Here is a 20935-nt window from a genome sequence, read left to right as displayed (position 1 = left end):
AGTGTTCCTGTATTAAATAGAACTGGGCACTGGGGAGTGTTCCTTTATTAAATAGAACTGGGCACTGGGGAGTGTTCCTGTATTAAATAGAACTGGGCACTGGGGAGTGTTTCTGTATTAAATAGAACTGGGCACTGGGGAGTGTTTCTGTATTAAATAGAACTGGGCACTGGGGAGTGTTTCTGTATTAAATAGAACTGGGCACTGGGGAGTGTTTCTGTATTAAATAGAACTGGGCACTGGGGAGTGTTTCTGTATTAAATAGAACTGGGCACTGGGGAGTGTTTCTGTATTAAATCGAACTGGGCATTGGGAATGTTCCTGTATTAAATAGAACTGGGCATTGGGGAGTGTTCCTTTATTAAATAGAACTGGGCATTGGGAATGTTCCTGTATTAAATAGAACTGTAAACAATTTTACAACACCAAGTTATAGTCCAGCAATTTTATTTTAAATTCACAAGCTTTCGGAGGCTTCCTCCTTCGTCAGGTGAACGATGTGAAAATGGCCTGACGAAGGAGGAAGCCTCCGAAAGCTTGTGAATTTAAAATAAAATTGCTGGACTATAACTTGGTGTAAAATTGTTTACAATTGTCAACCCCAGTCCATCACCGGCATCTCCACATCATAAATAGAACTGGGCATTGGGAGTGTTTCTGTATTAAACAGAACTGGGCATTGGGGAGTGTTCCTGTATTAAATAGAACTGGGCATAGGGAGTGTTCCTTTATTAAACAGAACTGGATAGTAGGGGGTCGGTGTAATAAAGTTTCTGTCTTGCTCCTTCAGCATCCCATTGTGTGCAGGCCAGTTTTACAGGGATATCTACATTGAGGGAATAAAAAGACGGTTCCTGAGGGAGCAGAAGAGTCGGGACCAGAAGGGCAGCATGGTCTGCAGCGTGTCCTGACTGAACCCGGAGACAAACGGGGAGCTTTCTCAATCCCACCTGATTCCTGCAGCAATGGGCCGAAGCCAGACGGGACGGTCAGACTGCCAGCCGCTGCAGACTGTACAGGGGGTGGCGTTCACATGCCTGGTCCTCTCGTAGCAGACAGGCCCCTGGCTCAGGCAGTCAGTCACAGGTACAATGCCACGGTGTTTATAAAGGAAACTTGGCCAGGAAGGGTACTGTGTAACCCACTTATAAACAGCAGTTGTATACGCATTAAACCACTATTATTGCCATTTTGTTTTAAAATTATATTTTGTGGCTTTCAGTATTTACAAGAAATTGAAAAATGTTTGCTATTCAACAGATTTTTTTTAAAGTGATGTCTAAATGTTGTGAGCAACTTGGACCTATGAAAATTGTTTAAAACCATTTTTTTTCCCCAAATAAGTCTCCCCTCCTCCTGAAGGCACGCTCGCTGGGGTACGGGTCCCACAGACACCGACTCTCGCTGGGGTACGGGTCCCACAGACACCGACTCTCGCTGGGGTACGGGTCCCACAGACACTGACTCTCACTGGGGTACGGGTCCCACAGACACTGACTCTCGCTGGGGTACGGGTCCCACAGACACTGACTCTCACTGGGGTACGGGTTCCACAGACACTGACTCTCACTGGGGTACGGGTCCCACAGACACCGACTCTCGCTGGGGTACGGGTCCCACAGACACTCGCTGCCCGCCGGTATGTCACACAAGTGGCCATTCTTCAAATGCAAGCATGTGCAGTGAGTGTCAGATGGATATTTGACTGTATGGGGCATCACCGCTGAGCCAGATCCTGGGCGTACCTACAGCCACACACACACACACATTTTCCAGCAGCGGGCACCCCCCCCCCCCGACAAGAGATTCTGATGCCAATTTGTAATTTCCCAGCTAAGATTTGGGTGATTGGGGCTGGGGGACAGAAGCTGCCACCTTTAGGTCTGTGGGACTCCGTGAGGCAGGCACGTCATGTACGTAACACCAACACTGGGGGTGCAGGGTTCCCAGGAACTATTCTGTGCAAGTGAACGTCCCATCGTAATCTTGTTGAGAAGCCTTGAACTGACTGACAGTATTAATTATTATTTAAACACATAGAAAACTGGGGCCGAAGGAATTATTGCACGCACACCTGGGATTTCAACCAAATTTATTTTTTAATATCGCTGCTTCTGCTGTGATCAACTCTTTTAATTTAGTGAGGTTTCCCTGTTGGTTAAGTTAGTCGATGTCTGAGCCGCTGCCCACAGCCTCTCCGTGTGCCGAGCGATCTGCTCACCTTAGCCTGCGTGGCCTGGACGGAGATCCAGCCTGGACGGAGGGTACAGGACAGGACTCCACTCGACCCGGTAGTTATCTAGAGGGGGAGGGAGGGTGTGTTCTATTCAAAGTGCTTCCCGTCCCCATCTCCGCACCAATGTTTGCATTGCGTGATTGAAGATCTTAGCGTTTACAAACTGGGCTTCCCTCTAGGCAGAGAGCCAAGCGTTGACTCGAGTCTGCTAATTTTAAAAATAATCTTCATTTGACTCCCATCAATTTTATTCCTTCACCCACACCTGCCCATCAGCAGGGGGCGGTGGTGAGCAGGCACTCCCTCCCCCCAGGAATAGTCAGGCTCCACATTATACAGAGGACCTCATGCTGTGTATTTCCAGAACACCTGAACATGTGGTTTATATATATTATAAAATTGATTTTTATTTTGATTTCACTGACTTTTTATGAAAAATAAATGATTTTTAAGAATTCTGTACCTGGTCTGGCATTGGTTGGTTGGGGGGATGTATCTGCTCCTCGTTACAACTCACTGCCTCACAGGGGCAAGAACATGTGGGATTGTGAGATGCAGAAACATCTTACACACAACTACTCTAGGAAAGATCAGGCTGAGGGGGTGACCTGATAGAGGTCTTTAAGAAATAGGAGTAGGCCAATCAGATCATGGCTGATCTTCGACCTCAACTCCACTTGATTCCCAAAATTCGATAGGTGTAGAGAAGATGTTTCTACTTGTGTGGGAGACAAAACAAGAGGCCATCAATATATCATCACTAATAAATCCAATAGGGAATTCAGGAGACACTTCTTTACCCAGAGTGTGGTGAGAATGTGGAACTCGCTCCCACAAGGAGTCGTTTAGGCAACCGCGTGAACTGGGCGTACCAGAGGCAACCGCGTGAACTGGGCGTACCAGAGGCAACCGCGTGAACTGGGCGTACCAGAGGCAACCGCGTGAACTGGGCGTACCAGAGGCAACCGCGTGAACTGGGCGTACCAGAGGCAACCGCGTGAACTGGGCGTACCAGAGGCAACCGCGTGAACTGGGCGTACCAGAGGCAACCGCGTGAACTGGGCGTACCAGAGGCAACCGCGTGAACTGGGCGTACCAGAGGCAACCGCGTGAACTGGGCGTACCAGAGCTCTGTGCCGTGGGGCTGGGCAGGGCGCCCGGGGCTGCATGTGTCACCTCGCTCAGGACCAGGTACCTCGGCTGATTCCATTCCCCTCCCAGCCCAGGGTGGGGCTGAGGATCGATTGCAGTGCCCCGTGCCCCCCCCCCAAGACCAGCCCCGGTCTGAGTGGCTCAGGATTGACTGGTGGAGAGAGAGTGGGTTGTGGAATCCTCCTGTGCAACTCCCAGCAAGATTGGCAGAACCCTGGGAAGGGGGTAAAGATTAAACGACAGGCGTCTCGAGTCAGTGCGACTTAAGGTTTATGTAACTGGATACCACACTCAATCGTGCAATGACACTGTGATCACTGTCTGGGTGCTGGTGAACTGCAGCAGCATCACAAAGTAAACACCGATCTCACCATTTTAAACCACATTTTCATTTCCCCGCTTTATATAAAATAAAGTAAATCAGACCATTTCACTCTCCTCCTCCCCCCGCCCCCCCCCCCCGTCTCTATTTACACACAATTACCCTTCCCGTCAATACAAGCAGCTCACAGACTCTATAAACGGCTACAAAACACCTGGACTATACGTGCAGCTTTGCTGTTCAGAAAGTTGGAGCTGGAAGCCAGTGCTTCTCACCGGAACAGCCTGTAAACCCGGGGCAGCCGGCCGTCCTTGCTGGTCAGCGCGTGCTGGATGTGATCGTACGTCGGCAAATCGCTCAGGTCCCCCAGGGCTGCCACGGCCGGCTTACTGCGTAACATCTTCGCCGTCACGCTCTTAATGTCGTCTGCCGTCACCTCCCCTGCAAGCACAACGCGTTGCCGTTAGTTCCGTGTCTCGTCCCATCCTCGTCGGGCTTGGTGCTGGGGGCCACGTGTTGGGGGAGGAAAATTTGATACTTGGGCATATGTGAGGGTTGGGGGGGGGGAAGGAGGAGGCTATGTGCTGGGGCAAACGTAGGGTTTTCCAGGTGGTCCTGATTAAGTGTTCATTAAAGTGCAGCTGCTCGTCCAATGATTCAGGTGTTCAGCTGAGTCCTGTCGACCGAGAGTTAAAAGATAACACCACATTTTAGGAAGGATGCCGAGGCCTTAGCGAGCGCTCGGAGGGGAACGACCAGAATGGTATCAGGGATGCGGGAGTTATTGGGAGAGACTGGAGAAGCTGGGATTGTTCCCCTTCGAGCAGAGAAGGTTAAGAGGTGAGTTAATAGAGGTGTTCATTATTATGAGGGGTTTTGATAAAGTAAATAAGGAGAATGTTTCCACTGGCAGGAGGGTCACTAACCAGAGAACACAGAGTTAAATTAATTGGCAAAAGAACCAGAGGGGAGATGAGGAGAATTTTTTTTTTTAACACAGCGAGTTGTTTTGATCTGGAATGCGCTGCCTGAAAGGGCGGTGGAAGCAGATTCAATAATAACTTTCAAAAGGGAATTGGATAAATATTTGAAAAGGAAATAATTTGCAGGGTTACGGGGAAAGAGCAGGAGAGTGGGACTAATTGGATCGCTCTTTCATAGAGTCGGCACAGGCACGATGGGCCGAATAGCCTCCTTCTGTGCTGTGTGATTCTATGAGAGAGTATTCCAGGCAGGAGGTGGCGTGTGAGAAGTTCCAGGCAGACTTCTTTTTAAGACTGAATTAGCACTTTACACAGAGACTGGTCCTCGCTAGCTCCTGTCCAGCTCCCACTTACCGATCAGTTTGCAGAGTTCATGGGGGAGTTTGCGGACTCCTGTTGCCAACACCTGCCTTCCCACATCCTCAAAGATAACCGGCCGCGACTCCAGGTTCATCATCAGCATCGACTTCAGCTGGGTCTTTGCTCGTTCCAGCTCCATCTGACAACAAACACAGCGATAATACAGGCTGGGTGTGAATCAGTGTCCGATACACAAACCTTCCTATCTCACTGTCCCATCAAACACTCCCAGGACAGGTACAGCACGGGTTAGATACAGAGTAAAGCTCCCTCTACACTGTCCCTTCAAACACTCCCAGGGCAGGTACAGCACGGGTTAGATACAGAGTAAAGCTCCCTCTACACTGTCCCATCAAACACTCCCAGGACAGGTACAGCATGGTTAGATACAGAGTAAAGCTCCCTCTACACTGTCCCATCAAACACTCCCGGGGCAGGTACAGCACGGGTTAGATACAGAGTAAAGCTCCCTCTACACTGCCCCATCAAACACTCCCAGGGCAGGTACAGCACGGGTTAGATACAGAGTAAAGCTCCCTCGACACTGTCCCATCAAACACTCCCAGGAACAGCTACAGCACGGGTTAGATACAGAGTAAAGCTCCCTCTACACTGTCCCATCAAACACTCCCAGGGCAGGTACAGCATGGTTAGATACAGAGTAAAGCTCCCTCTACACTGTCCCATCAAACACTCCCAGGGCAGGTACAGCACGGGTTAGATACAGAGTAAAGCTCCCTCTACACTGTCCCATCAAACACCTATGCGTTTCATCATTTCATTTCTTAGTTTTAAATTAGAGGTGATGAAATCTCACAGGTTCCCCAAGACTGCGTCCTCGATGATCATTCATCAGTCAGAGACTGCAGCATCTGGCCCTGTCTGTGTGACTGTGCCTGCTTCTCTGTCTCCCTCTCTGACTGTGTGCCTGTCTCTCTCTCTCTCTCTGGGGTCTGTAAAGTTCAATATTCCCTGTAAAATCCAGCTCGTCCACTCACCTCTCCCACTGCCCCGGCCATCTGTATAAATTCTCGAGTGATAATTTCAACCATCTCCCTGACCTGTGACAGAAGAAACAAGTAATTGAGGTGAGAAAATAAACCATAAATCACTGAGGAGTTATAAAAGAAACAGGTTTCTGCAGAGGCAATGAACGGTATAACGGTGCAATGAAGATACTGAAGGAGACTGGAGATAGAGAAGGGCTGGTACCTGTCTCGGGTCTGCGCTGGCGTGTATGCACAGGAGCCCGGTGTCCTCGTAGCTGTGGTGATAGGCGGTGGCATTGTACATCCAGTGGTGTCTGTGGGCGAGAGTGAGATGTTTATAATCAGACTCTCCAGCAGATTGATCAAGAAACAAGGACTAAACTGCAGCACAAACGGTCAGAACGTGGACTTCGATTCACAGTGTCGGCCGTAGCTCAGTGGGTCCCACTCTCTCATCGGAGTCAGAAGGTCGTGGGTTCAAGTCCCCACACCACAGACTTGAGCACACAATCCAGGCCGACACTCCCAGTGCAGTACTGAGGGAGTGCTGCACTGTCAGAGGTGCCGTCTTTCGGATGAGACGTTAAACCGAGGCCCCGTCAGCCCTGTTAGGTAGGCGTAATAGATCCTACAGCATTATTTCGAAGAGCAGGGGAGTTCTCCTCGGTGGGCTGGGCAATATTTATCCCTCAACCAACACCTAAAAACAGATTATCTGGTCATTTTATCTCATTGCTGTTTGTGGGATCTTGCTGTGCGCAAATTGGCTGCTGTGTTTCCTACATTACAACAGTGATTACACTTCAGAAAAGTGCTTCATTGGCTGTGGGCGCTATATAAATGCAAGTCTTTTTCTTATCAATTCAATCCAGTTTTTAAGCATCAGGCTCGGCAATAAAAACCGCCAAGAGTTTGGCCGGGAGTTGATTTTTTATTTTGTTGCGTTAGCTGTGGCTGCAGGTTAAGATTCCAGGGAACCTGCAGGATACGCTGGGCTCCGATCAGCTTCTGTATGTCAAGCACCATCTCCCTGCACCTGGCACCGCCCGTGTCTCAGGGGCAAGAAGCTGCTCCGTGCCCAGTGCTGATGTGGCAGGAAGTGCGAGGGGGGGCAGTTCCACAGAGGGCTGGCATGAGGGGTGACTCCCTCTTTGATCTTTGCCCACCTACCCCTGGGGTAGGGGGTCTTCTGCCCCCCCCACCCCCAAACTGAAGTCCATCAGTAACTAAACTCTCAGAAGGCAGCAATTCCCTGGCCCAAAGCTCTGACATCACCAGTCCTGTGCCAGTCTCTCGGCCCTGGATCACTGCCCCTGACGCACTAGAGATTTGTTCAATTTCCCTCCCTCCCATTGGGAGCAGACCTGCCCCCCACCCCTGTCCCACCCTCCCCCCTCCGTCCGTCTGTCCCGGCCCACCCTCCCCCGGTCCTGGCCCATCCCCCTGGGGCTCGGGTGTACAGTGGGGACTGCCTGTAGGAGCAGTTTCAGGGACCGACCTGTTTAATACGTTGAGGTAGAGTCTGGTGAACATTCCCTTGCCTGGTCCACCGGCTGAGAAGGAGCCTCCGCCGCCCATCATCATGTTGAGCACAGCGAAGGGAATGAAATCGTCCTCCTGAAACCAAACAAAGAGCCAATCATTCACACTCTCCGGTCACAGTGCGCTGACCTCCCGCCAGGCACAAGGAGCACTGGGTATTGGAGTAAAACGAGCGAGGTTGACTCACTGGCCATTCACGCCGGGGCCTGGGGTCATTTCCAGCCCGGAGGGGGACTATTCTCACAGTCTCCTCTCTCTCTGCTGATGTATGTGTGGCTCAGACAGGAATCAATCATAGACCCCAGCACATAACGGCACCCAATTCTGCACTGGTGCACTAGGGGGCACTCTGAGGTCAGAACAGAGTAGAGGGAGCTTTACTCTGTATCTAACCCTGTACCTGCCCTGGGAGTGTTTGATGGGACAGTGTAGAGGGAGCTTTACTCTGTATCTAACCCTGTACCTGCCCTGGGAGTGTTTGATGGGACGGTGTAGAGGGAGCTTTACTCTGTATCTAACCCTGTACCTGCCCTGGGAGTGTTTGATGGGACAATGTCGAGGGAGCTTTACTCTGCATCTAACCCTGTACCTGCCCTGGGAGTGTTTGATGGGACAATGTAGAGGGAGCTTTACTCTGTATCTAACCCTGTACCTGCCCTGGGAGTGTTTGATGGGACAATGTCGAGGGAGCTTTACTCTGCATCTAACCCTGTACCTGCCCTGGGAGTGTTTGATGGGACAATGTAGAGGGAGCTTTACTCTGTATCTAACCCTGTACCTGCCCTGGGAGTGTTTGATGGGACAATGTCGAGGGAGCTTTACTCTGCATCTAACCCATGCTGTACCTGCCCTGGGAGTGTTTGATGGGACAATGTCGAGGGAGCTTTACTCTGCATCTAACCCATGCTGTACCTGCCCTGGGAGTGTTTGATGGGACAATGTCGAGGGAGCTTTACTCTGCATCTAACCCTGTACCTGCCCTGGGAGTGTTTGATGGGACAATGTAGAGGGAGCTTTACTCTGTATCTAACCCTGTACCTGCCCTGGGAGTGTTTGATGGGACAATGTCGAGGGAGCTTTACTCTGCATCTAACCCATGCTGTACCTGCCCTGGGAGTGTTTGATGGGACAGTGTAGAGGGAGCTTTGCTCTGTATCTAACCCGTGCTGTACCTGCCCTGGGAGTGTTTGATGGGACAGTGTAGAGGGAGCTTTACTCTCCATCTAAAGGCTTTTGACAAGGTCCCACATGGCAGATTGGTCAATAAAGTAAAGGCCAATGGGATCCAAGGGAATGTGGCAAATTGGATCCAAAATTGGCTCAGTGGCAGGAAGCAAAGGGTAATGGTCGACGGGTGTTTTTGCGACTGGAAGGTTGTTTCCAGTGGGGTGCCGCAGGGCTCGGTACTAGGTCCTTTGCTTTTTGTGGTATACATTAACGATTTGGACTTAAATATGGGGGGCATGATTAAGAAATTTGCTGATGACACAAAGATAGGCCGTGTGGTTGATAGTGAGGAGGAAAGCTGTAGACTGCAGGAAGATATCAATGGACTGGTCAAGTGGACAGAAACGTGGCAAATGGAGTTCAATCCGGAGAAGTGTGAGGTAATGCATTTGGGGAGAGCAAACAAGGCAAGGGAGTGCACAATAAATGGGAGGATACTGAGAGGTGTAGAGGAAGTGAGGGATCTTGGAGTGCATGTCCACAGATCCCCCTGAAGGCAGCAGGATAAGTAGGTAAGGTAGTTAAGAAGGCATACGGGATACTTTCCTGTATTAGCAGAGTCATAGAATATAAAAGGAGGGATGTTATCCTGGAACTGTATAAAACACTAGTTAGGCCACAGCTTGAGTACTGTGTACAGTTCTGGTCACCACATTACAGGAAGGATGTGATTGCACTAGAGAGGGTGCAGAGGAGATTTACGAGGATGTTGCCAGGGCTGAAGAATTTTAGCTATGAGCAAAGATTGGATAGACTGGGGTTGTTTTCCTTGGAACAGAGGAGGCTGAGGGGTGATTTGATTGAGGTGTACAAAATTATGAGGGGCCGAGATAGGGAGGATTAATAATCAGGGGGCATAGATTTAAAGTGATCGGTAGAAGGATTAGAGGGGAGCTGAGGGTGGTGGGGGTCTAGAACTCACTGCCTGAGAGGGTGGGAGAGGCAGAAACCCTCAACTCATTTTAAAAAATCCCTGGATGAGCACCTGAAGAGCCGCGACCCGCAGGGCTACGGACCAAATGCGGGAATGTGGGATTAGGCTCGGTGGCTCGTTTCTCAGCCGGTGCGGACACGATGGGCTGAATGGCCTCCTTCTGTGCTGTAAATTTTCTCTGATTCTATAACCCGTGCTGTACCTGCCCCGGGAGTGTTTGATGGGACAGTGTAGAGGGAGCTTTACTCTGTATCTAACCCTGTACCTGCCCCGGGAGTGTTTGATGGGACAGTGTAGAGGGAGCTTTACTCTGTATCTAACCCGTGCTGTACCTGCCCCGGGAGTGTTTGAAGGGTCGGTGTAGAGGGAGCTTTACTACTGTTGTTCTTCAGCCAGCCACCAGGTGTCTCTCGAGCCCTGTGGTTCGGTGCCTGTCCCGAGCAGTGTGGCCGAGATAGAAACTCAGTGGAATGTGGAGAGAAAAATTTGAACTCAACAGGGGATTCAGGAGAAACCCAGAGAGCAGCGAGAATGTGGAACTCACTCCCACAAGGAGTAGTTGAGGCAAATAGTGTAGATGCATTTAAGGGGAAGCTGGATAAACACATGAGGGAGAAAAGAATAGAAGGGTATGCTGATAGGGTGAGATGAAGTAAGGTGGGAGGAGGCTCGTGTGGAGCATAAACACCAGCATAGACCAGTCGGGCCGAATGGCCTGTTCCTGTGCTGTAAATTCCAAGTAAGATTTTATTTTACGCTGAATTCAAATTCTCAAAATAGCCATAGTAGGATTTGTTCTCTGGTTCACTGGTCCAGTAACTACTGTCCCCACATACGAGCAATGATTCAAACACTCAGTTTTATTATAAAACCTACATTTTACTCACCAGGAAGGAGCAGCTTTCTAACCCGATCATGATGTGAGTGAGCTCGGGGATGGGAGTTGGTCCCAGGCTGATGTCAGTCATATCCTTCTCTACCTGGAGAATCAGAGACACACAGTGGGCTGCGTTGCACGGGAACAATTCTATTTTCATTGTCCTGTTCTCCCCCCTCTCCTTTCCCACCCCTAAAACAACAGGAGACAGGACAGGACAGGAGAGTCGCCCGGTGTCCTCTACACGACCCCTCGGAATCTCCACCAGGGGCTACGTGTGAGCAGTGGGAGAAAGGACAGATCTCCCCCGCCCTCCCCCCAGATCTCCCCCGCCCCCGCCCTCCCCCCAGATCTCCCCCGCCCCCGCCCTCCCCCCAGATCTCCCCCGCCCCCGCCCAGATCTCCCCCGCCCCCGCCCTCCCCCCAGATCTCCCCCGCCCCCGCCCTCCCCCAGATCTCCCCCCCCCCCCCACGCCCTCCCCCCAGATCTCCCCCGCCCCCGCCCTCCCCCCAGATCCCCTGCACCCCCCCCACCCCGTGCTCCCGATAGACAGGCGAAGCATCGGCAGCAGTGGAACACCACGCCTGGTGCCAGTGACTATCCGCTTGGTCAGCTCTCAAGGCCTGGCAGGAGACGGGCAGAGAGAGAGAGAGAGAAAGTGGCAGTGAGAGAGAGAGAAAGTGGCAGAGAGAGAGAGAGAGAAAGTGGCAGAGAGAGAGAGAGAAAGTGGAGAATCGAGGCTGATCGGGAGTCACAAGCCCAGGCCGCCCACCATCTCCATCACCATCTGGTGGCCGGTTACAGTGCAGCGTCTGCAGACTCTCCGAGTGGGGGTGGGGGGCAGGGTTGGAATTTTACCGAGGATTTCTCACGCGGACCCCGGGGAGTTGAACCCCACATGAATCGCAACATGGTGCCTCACCTTTACGATTCCCCCGGTGTACTGGGAGACGGACCGGTCCACATCAGTGAGCTTCTCCAAACCCCACACTGGGGCTACTCCTGTGCGGCACGGGAGAGAGAAAAGTCGATCAGTGTAAGTAACTCAGCACCCACCTGGATCCAGAGACCCTCCCCCCCTCCCTCTCAGCACTGGAACAGTCGCGACACAGACGTCAGCCGTGCCTCAGTGGGGCAGCACCCTCGCCTCCGAGTCAGAAGGTCGTGGGTTCAAACCCCACTCCAGGGACTTGAGCCCATAATCCAGGCTGTCGCTCCCAGTGCAGTACCGAGGGAGCGCCGCACTGTCGGAGGGTCAGTACCGAGGGAGCGCCGCACTGTCGGAGGGTCAGTACCGAGGGAGCGCCGCACTGTCGGAGGGTCAGTACCGAGGGAGCGCCGCACTGTCGGAGGGTCAGTACCGAGGGAGCGCCGCACTGTCGGAGGGTCAGTACCGAGGGAGCGCCGCACTGTCGGAGGGTCAGTACCGAGGGAGCGCCGCACTGTCGGAGGGTCAGTACCGAGGGAGCGCCGCACTGTCGGAGGGTCAGTACCGAGGGAGCGCCGCACTGTCGGAGGGTCAGTACCGAGGGAGCGCCGCACTGTCGGAGGGTCAGTACCGAGGGAGCGCCGCACTGTCGGAGGGTCAGTACCGAGGGAGCGCCGCACTGTCGGAGGGTCAGTACCGAGGGAGCGCCGCACTGTCGGAGGGTCAGTACCGAGGGAGCGCCGCACTGTCGGAGGGTCAGTACCGAGGGAGCGCCGCACTGTCGGAGGGTCAGTACCGAGGGAGCGCCGCACTGTCGGAGGGTCAGTACCGAGGGAGCGCCGCACTGTCGGAGGGTCAGTACCGAGGGAGCGCCGCACTGTCGGAGGGTCAGTACCGAGGGAGCGCCGCACTGTCGGAGGGTCAGTACCGAGGGAGCGCCGCACTGTCGGAGGGTCAGTACCGAGGGAGCGCCGCACTGTCGGAGGGTCAGTACCGAGGGAGCGCCGCACTGTCGGAGGGTCAGTACCGAGGGAGCGCCGCACTGTCGGAGGGTCAGTACCGAGGGAGCGCCGCACTGTCGGAGGGTCAGTACCGAGGGAGCGCTGCACTGTCGGAGGGTCAGTACCGAGGGAGCGCTGCACTGTCGGAGGTGCCGTTTTTCGGATGAGATGTTAAACCGAGGCCCTGTCTGCCCTCTCAGGTGGACGTTCGAGCTGTAGCGGAAAGCCAGTTACGTGGAGAGACTGGAGAAGCTGAGATTGTTCTCTTTACACCAGAGGTTAAGGGGAGATTTAATAGAGGTGTTCAAAACTATGGGGATAGAGTAAATAAGGAGAAACTGTTTCCAGTGGCAGAAGGGTCGGTAACCAGAGGACACAGATTTAAGATAATTGGCAAAAGAGCCAGAGGCGAGATGAGGAAACATTTTTTTATGCAGCGAGTTGTTCTGATCTGGAATGCGCTGCCTGAAAGGGCGGTGGAAGCAGATTCAATAATAACTTTCAAAAGGGAACTGGATAAATACTTGAAGGGGAGAAATTTACAGGGCTATAGGGAGTGGGACTAATTGGATTGCTCTTTCAAAGAGCCGGCACAGGCACGATGGGCCGAATGGCCTCCTCCTATGTTGTAAGATTCTACGAGCAAGGTTGATGTTTGGCACAAAACGGGCTCCTTCACCTGAAGCGACTTCATTCACAGATTTTTTTTTTGCCCTCTGTTGGAATTCCAATATTTGGGCACATTAAACAAAAGGTCCCGATTATCGGCGCCAGCTTGAAACTGCCTCCCTACCCAGGAGATATTTCTTTGCGTACTCCACCAGTTGATCGTGCTCCACCCCGACCCCAGCCAACACCAGCCGGTCCGGGGTGTAGTAATTCCGCAGGTAAGAGTGAAGCAGCACCTGGTCGATCTTCTCGACGTTCTCCGTGGGGCAGAACCTGGGCAGACCCACAGTGTTGTCCCGGTAAGCTGCCTGGTGGAGAAAGGAGCACACGGTCAGGGTCGACTCCCGATCGGCACCTTCAAACTACCGAACAGCCTCGATTCTCCCACTTCACTTAAAATAAAACACGTCTCCCCCTTTATCTCGAGGGGGGGGGGGGGGGGGCTGGAATACAAAGCAATGCTTCAGTAATACAGAGCCTCGGTCAGACCCCACCTGGAGAGACTGCGTTCAGTTCTGGGCCCCGCCCCTCAGGAATGATATATCGGCCTTGGAGGGGGTGCAGCGCAGATTCACCAGAATGATACCGGGGCTAAAAGGGTTAAATTATGAGGACACACACAAATCTTTAAGGGTGGCAGGACAAGTTGTTAAGGCTGTTAAATAAGACTGAAGAAGCTGGGGTTGTTCTCCTTTTAAAGCAGAGAAGGTTAAGGGGAGATTTAATAGGTGTTCAAAATCATGAAGGATTTTGATAAAGTAAATAAGGAGAAACTGTTTCCAGTGGCAGGAGGGTCGGTAACCAGAGGACACAGATTTAAGATAATTGGCAAAAGAATCAGAGGGGAGATGAGGAGAAATTTTTTTACGCAGCGAGTTGTTCTGATCTGGAATGCGCTGCCTGAAAGGGCGGTGGGAGCAGATTCAATAATAACTTTCAAAAGGGAATTGGATAAATACTCGAAGGGGGGAATTTGCAGGGCTACGGGGAAAGAGCAGGGGGGATTGGGACTAATTGGACAGCTCTTTCAAAGAGCCAACACAGACACGATGGGCCGAATGGCCTCCTTCTGTGCTGTAATTATGAAATTACAAGTCTCACTTTATTTCAGTAATACACGCGGCGTTAAACTATCACCCGCGGTAAACTTGAAAATAAACGTTACCGCGTGAATCATCTCGGTCAGGAGCGGCTCCGGGTCTGGTCTCATCTGCAGGTCCTCCAGCTCGAAGCGAGCAGCCACACGGGTCATCTCCAGCTCCTCGTCTGAACGAGAGAGAAAGATTCACATCAGCCCTCCGAGCACCAGGCAACCATGCAGCCGGGAGCACGGCTGGCAGAGGCAGGAGGTTCAGAGCGGGTTATACCCTCCCCTCGTGACTCCCAGCCTGGCATCGAATCGTTCAGAGCTCCCCGCCCCCTTACCCCCCAATTTCTCCCTCCTCCTGGAGGTGTTGAGTCTCACCGGGGCACGGTTTCCACGGCAGTCGGACAGTTGGAGGAGGTCCGGTGGGTCGGAGGAGGAGGGGGTGGTAGTTGCGAGGAATTGTACCCTGGTGAGAGGCAGCACCTCGGGGTGAAAAGGGACTGTAGGAACAGGAGGAGGCCGTTCAGCCCCTCGAGCCCGTTTCGCCATTCAATTCGATCGCCTCACCGAGGTGGCCATTTTTTACGTGGGAGCTGAATCAGGCTATTTGCCACCCGACCCTGTACTCACTCACCGATCAGGGATTTCCTCTACCTGACTCGGGGCCAATGAGGTGACCTGTAGCATCCCTATTGTCCTGTGACTCAGTGGGCAGCTCTCTCTCTCTCTCTCCTCCGAGTCAGAAGGTCGTGGACTCGAGCCCCACTCCAGTGACTTGAGCCCATAATCCAGGCTGACACACTCAGTGCAGTACTGAGGGAGTGCTGCACTGCTGGAGGTGCCGTCTTTCGGATGAGACGTTAAACCGAGGCCCCGTCTGCCCTCTCAGGTGGATGTAAAAGATCCCACGGCCACTATTTCGAAGAAGAGCAGGGGGAGTTCTCCCCGATATCCTGGGCCAATATTTATCTTTCAACCAACATCATTAAAACAGATTATCTGCTCATTATCTCATTGCTGTTTGTGGGATCTTGCTGTGCGCACATTGGCTGCCGCTTTTCCTACATTACAACAGTGACTACACCTCAAAAAAGTACTTCATTGGCTGTAAAGCGCTTTGGGCCATCCTGAGGTTGTGAAAGGCGCTATAGAAATGCAAGTTCTCGCTATGTTACCTGTAAACCTCGGTTGAAGCACCACATCAGCTAAAAGATTGACCACCGTCTCCAGACCTTTCACCTCCGCAGAAACAGCAAACATTGTCGTGTCCCTGAAACAGGATCAGAAACAAATCTTCACCCCGATCCTGACCAGAAACGCTTCAAACTTCCTTCAAAATTACTGAAAGTGTCTTTGATCTTATGAAGCTATTAGACATCTGCCTACAGATTTGAGGAGAAACAAGTTTGTCCCCACTTTTAACCCCCAATTAAATCTTCCGTCGGACACTTTACCCACTCCGCTCCCCCCCCCAGACCCGCTCCCCCACCCCCCCAGACCCACACTGCTCCCCCACCCCCCCAGACCCGCTCCCCACGCCCCCAGACCCGCTCCCCACGCCCCCAGACCCGCTCCCCACGCCCCCAGACCTGCTCCCCACGCCCCCAGACCTGCTCCCCCACACCCCCATACCCGCTCCCCCACACCCCCCCCATACCCACTCCGAGAGCTGAGGCTCACCGAGTGAGAGACAAAGAATGGAAGACAGAGGGAGTCGGGATCTCTGGAGCACAGAAGGGAGCCAGATCTAGAACCCTCGGAGTAGGATGGGGTGGTGAGGGGAGATTCATGGAGGGAGGGAGAGGCAAGCTAATCTGATTATTGTCCTATCTGTTAAGGGACAACTATAACCATTCTATGGGCCTCAGGCGTCCATGCGATGTCTCAGCCAAGTTCACGTGTGAGCCCACACAATGACTGCTAGCCGGCTATTCGACCACATGGTGCATCACACCCAACCCCTTTCTGCTCCCAATAGCCACACACGTGCACTTACCAGCAGGAAAATCGCTGGACAGCAATCAGCAGCACAGGCTGTGTCTGATTTCCACCACCACCCCCCCCCCATACACCCCCTAACGCAGAAGGCACTGAGGCCAACTGAAGTGCCTCCACCACCAGTGATCAGCCAGTGATCAAACCTGGATCCTTCCCAGTGGGTGCGGCCCAGTACCACACCACGCACTGCGCCCACCGACCCGCCGCTCAATACTGTTTTTTTTTTACAAACGGTCACATCAGTGGAAGTCCCATCCGAGCCCACAGGCGGAGGGAGCGATCGGTGAGATTACCAAGCATTACCTGGAAGACTGACAGTCACAGATGCCCCCGTGTTTTTCAAGAGTGAGGAGGATTTCATCCTTGGAGCCAAACTGTGCTGTGGACTGTTGACAAAAACACACAACCAGTTACAATTTTAAAAGTTCCATCTCATCCTCGACACTAAAAACTAATCACAGCAAACCTCCCACAACTTCCAATGTTCTCAGTGGCCTCGTTAATCAAGAAATGTTGAGCAGAGGGAAACAATCTTCCAGCAGCAGAGGTAGCGATTGAGTGAGTGAGCGATCAGGGGCGCGGGGCGCAAGTGAAGAGGAAATTATGTATTAAAAGCAATATTTACTGCTGGGATTTAGCTCCCACCTTAAAATAAACTTCCCAGGAAAGTGTGGGATTCAATCCCTGACTATCACTGGGGCAACAGTATTGACAGCACCAATTGGAGAGGGGGAAGGGGAAATGAATCAGCCAGTATTCCCACTCCTGATCACTATCCGGTCAATCGTGCTGTAAATTGCATGCGTGCGGACATGGTGCCAGAGCAGGGTCAGGATTGACTGCAATGCTCCTTGTGGTGGAATGTCTGGCCCACACACACACTGTCCAGGGTCACATACGATGAGTGGTCACTTGGATGAGCGACTGTATCCCAGCAAGAGTCAGTAACTTCAGGTCAGACAGATAGATAGATATATATATAAAAAAATACTTTTTTTAAAACTGTGCTTATGACTCTGTGCTTTACGATTCTGTTTAAAACTTGGAACGAGTATATAAATACTTACAGAAAATGCCAGCTTTTCCAGAAAGTGGGAGATTCCACTGGGATATTTCACCTCGTGCCTTGATCCAGCATTCACTAAAACTGAAGGACATGACACTGTTAACAGGAGACACTCCGAGCCAGCGTTCCACCTAATGTAACAATAACAAAGCCCATTTAATGTAGAAGATGCCCCCAGACAGTGTGCTGGGAGGGAGTTGCAGTGAGTGGGGCCGAGGCAGCTGAAGGCTTTGGCACCAGTGGTGAGAAGGGGAGGGGGGGCCACAGGATGTACACGGGGCTGGAGATGGGGCAAGAAACACTGGAATGAGGAAGAGAGAAACCACTGGGAATAGGGACGTGTCCATTCCCCTCGCTGAGTGTAGGAACAGGGGCGATGACCTGCAATACACTTCTGTTGTTCATAGCCCTAAAACAGTCAGTACCACAGGGTGACATCATACAGCTCTGCAGCCGGGAATCCCAACACCTGGCAATAACTCAACTCAATGGTGATGAAGCCTAGATTCGAGGGCCTGTTCGAGGTCTGTCAGGGTCACAGCACAAGAAATGTCGGACTGCAATACAATTCTGTCGTTACAATGAGGGCAAATCTCAATTACACTGTCAGCCAACATCACTAAAACAGATTATCTGGTCATTTATTGCATTGCTGTTTGTGGGATCTTGCTGTGCACAAAATGGCTGCCACATTTCCTATATTACAACAGTGACCACACTTCAAAAAGTACTTCATTGGTTCCAAAGCATTTTGGGAGGTCGTGAATCAGCAAATGATGCAGCATGGGAGGAGGCCATTCGGTCCATCGTGCCTGTGTTGGCTCTTTGAAAGAGCTATCCGATTAAGAACATAAATAGGAGCAGGAGCAGGCCATTCGGCCCCTCGAGCCTGCTCCGCCATTCAATCAGATCATGGCTGATCTTCAACCTCAACTCCACTTTCCCGCCCGATCCCCATATCCTGTGATTCCCCCTCGAGTCCAAAAATCTATCCATCTCGAGCTTTAAAATAATCAACAACTGAGCATCCACAGCCCTCTGGGGTAGAGAATTGCAAAGATTCACCACCCTCTGAGTGAAGAAATTCCTCATCTCAGTGCTAAATGTCCGACCCTTTATCCTGAGACTATGTCCCCTGGTTCTAGACTCTCCAGCCGGGGGAAACAGCCTCTCAGCATCTACCCCGTAAGGCCCTCTAAGAATTTTATATGTTTCAAATGAGATCACCTCTAATTCTTCCACACTCCAGAGAATATAGGCCCATTCTACTCAATCTCTCCTCATAAGACAACCCTCTTATCCCAGATTGAGAAAGCGGTTAAAAAAGCATACGGGATCCTGGGCTTTATAAATAGAGGCATAGAGTACAAAAGTATGGAAGTCACGATGAACCTTTACAAAACACTGGTTCAGCCACAACTGGAGTACTGTGTCCAGTTCTGGGCACCGCAAATTAGGAAAGATGTGAAGGCCTTAGAGAGGGTGCAGAAGAGATTTACTAGAATGATTCCAAGGATGAGGGGCTTTAGTTACGTGGATCGACTGGAGAAGCTGGGGTTGTTCTCCTTGCAACAGAGAAGGTTGCAAGGAGATTTGATAGAGGTGTTCAAAATCATGAAGGGTCGAGACAGAGTAGATAGAGAGAAACTGTTTCCAATGGCGGAACGGTCAAGAACAAGAGGTGACATGAGGAAAAACTTTTTTTTTTGAAACACAGCAAGTGGTTAGGATCTGGAATGCACGGCCCGAGGGGGTGGTGGAGGCAGATTCAATCATGGCCTTCAAAAGGGAACTGGATAAATACCTGAAAGGAAAAAATTTGCAGGGCTACAGGGATAGGGCGGGGGAGTGGGACTAGCTGGATTGCTCTTACATAGAGGTGGTGCGGACTTGATGGGCCGAATGGCCTCCTTCTGTGCTGTGACCTTTTATGATTCTATGAATCAATCCAATTAGTCCCACTCCCCCCTGCTCTTTCCCCATAGCCCTATAAATTTTTCCACTTCAAGTATTTATCCAATTCCTTTTTGAAAGTTATTATTGAATCTGCTTCCACCGCCCTTTCAGGCAGCGCATTCCAGATCAGAACAACTCGCTGTATTAAAAAAAAATTCCTCATGTTGTCTCCGGTTCTTTTGCCGATCACCTTAAATCTGTGTCCTCTGGTTACCGACCCTTCTGCCAGTGGAAACAGATTCTCCTTATTTACTCTATCAAAACCCTTAATGATTTTGAACACCTCTATCAAATCTCCCCTTAACCTTCTCTGCTCTAAGGAGAACAATCCCAGCTTCTCCAGTCTCTCCACATAACTGAAGTCCTTCATCTCTGGTAAATCTCCTGTCCACCCTCTCCAAGGCCTTGACATTCTTCCTAAAGTGCGGTGCCCAGAATTGGACACAATACTCCAGCTGAGGCCTAACCAGTGTTTTCTAAAGGTTTAGCATAACGTGAAACGTGCTTTATAAGTGCAAGTCTTTCTTACAACCTGTTGCTTCTATTCTGACCGGTTAATTTCTTTTTTAGTGATGTTGGTTGAGGGATAAATATTGGCCGAGGACACCAATAACTCCCCTCCTCTTGTTTGAAATAGTGGCCGTGGGATCTTCTACGTCCACCTGAGGGGGCAAACGGCGTCTCAGTTTAACGTCTCATCCGAAAGACGGAGCCTCCGACAGTGCGGCGCTCCCTCAGCACTGACCCTCCGACAGTGCGGCGCTCCCTCAGCACTGACCCTCCGACAGTGCGGCGCTCCCTCAGCACTGACCCTCCGACAGTGCGGCGCTCCCTCAGCACTGACCCTCCGACAGTGCGGCGCTCCCTCAGCACTGACCCTCCCTCAGCACTGACCCTCCGACAGTGCGGCGCTCCCTCAGCACTGACCCTTCCTCAGCACTGACCCGGGGGTGTCGGCCTGGATTATGGGCTCAAGTCTCTCACTTGGCTGCAGGGAGGGGTGGGAGGAAGTTTACTCAGGATTGCCCAGTGTGTGGAGGAGGCTCGATGGACCCGTTGGCCTTTTGATTCCCGTCATTTTCAGTCACGGGACAGGTTAAGGGAAAGGCTGCTGGTGACCTTTGACCCCCCCCCCCCAAACTCACCCCCGACCGTGCAGAATTGGCCGAACTTGTCCTGCGAGGCCACCCGCAGCCCGTTGTCCAGCACCGTGATCCGGGTCTCGTGTTTGTCGTGGCCGCTGACCGTGGCGAAGAGCGGTTTGGGCACGTTGGGCAGCGGGGCGGAGAGCGGGACTCCGGGGTAACCGGCGCTGCTGTACCGCCTGCTGCCGGCAAGGCCGCACCTGCAACACAGAGAGAGAGAGAGCGGAGGGTTAACGGCCTCTCCTACCGACACATACCCCCCCAGAGAGGCACCTATAGGTGGCCGCGGGCCTCAGGTACCCCGCGGGCCGGGAGTCCGAGGCCCTGCCCGCCGCGCCCGCCCCTTTACCTGCGGAGTTGGCTCCACGGCCTCAACCTCGCCATGCGCGCCGCCATCTTGGCTGTCGGTGAACTTCCAGCTCCGGCCAAAGAAGCGCTTCCGGGTGAGCCGCTCCTTGACAA

The 20935-nt window shown here is 52.2% G+C and overlaps 2 protein-coding genes across 2 annotated transcripts in view; one reads left to right on the top strand and one right to left on the bottom strand.

The window, feature by feature from the left end:
- The window catches only part of inpp5e (inositol polyphosphate-5-phosphatase E), a 29542-nt gene extending 26848 nt beyond the window's left edge, over positions 1–2694 (top strand). Inside the window, exon 12 of the mRNA XM_067969991.1 lies at positions 791–2694. Within this exon, the coding sequence (XP_067826092.1) occupies positions 791–911 (121 nt within the window). The 3' untranslated portion in view covers positions 912–2694. The remainder of the gene's footprint in view (positions 1–790) is intronic.
- On the bottom strand, positions 2076–20925 carry pmpca (peptidase, mitochondrial processing subunit alpha). The gene is made up of 14 exons (XM_067969992.1): positions 20823–20925; positions 20474–20673; positions 17374–17453; positions 16610–16692; positions 15484–15578; positions 14387–14487; positions 13346–13529; positions 11546–11625; positions 10633–10725; positions 7541–7659; positions 6266–6356; positions 6052–6114; positions 5048–5192; positions 2076–4151 (listed from the first exon to the last, which is right to left on the bottom strand). Exons 1-14 carry the CDS (start codon positions 20867–20869, stop codon positions 3982–3984), a joined length of 1551 nt encoding a protein of 516 aa, XP_067826093.1. The 5' UTR covers positions 20870–20925; the 3' UTR covers positions 2076–3981.
- Positions 20926–20935: the final 10 nt, after the last annotated feature.

This window comes from Heptranchias perlo, chromosome 31, assembly GCF_035084215.1.
Source record: "Heptranchias perlo isolate sHepPer1 chromosome 31, sHepPer1.hap1, whole genome shotgun sequence".
Lineage (NCBI taxonomy): Eukaryota > Metazoa > Chordata > Chondrichthyes > Hexanchiformes > Hexanchidae > Heptranchias > Heptranchias perlo.
This window is presented reverse-complemented; position numbering and strand designations above follow the sequence as displayed.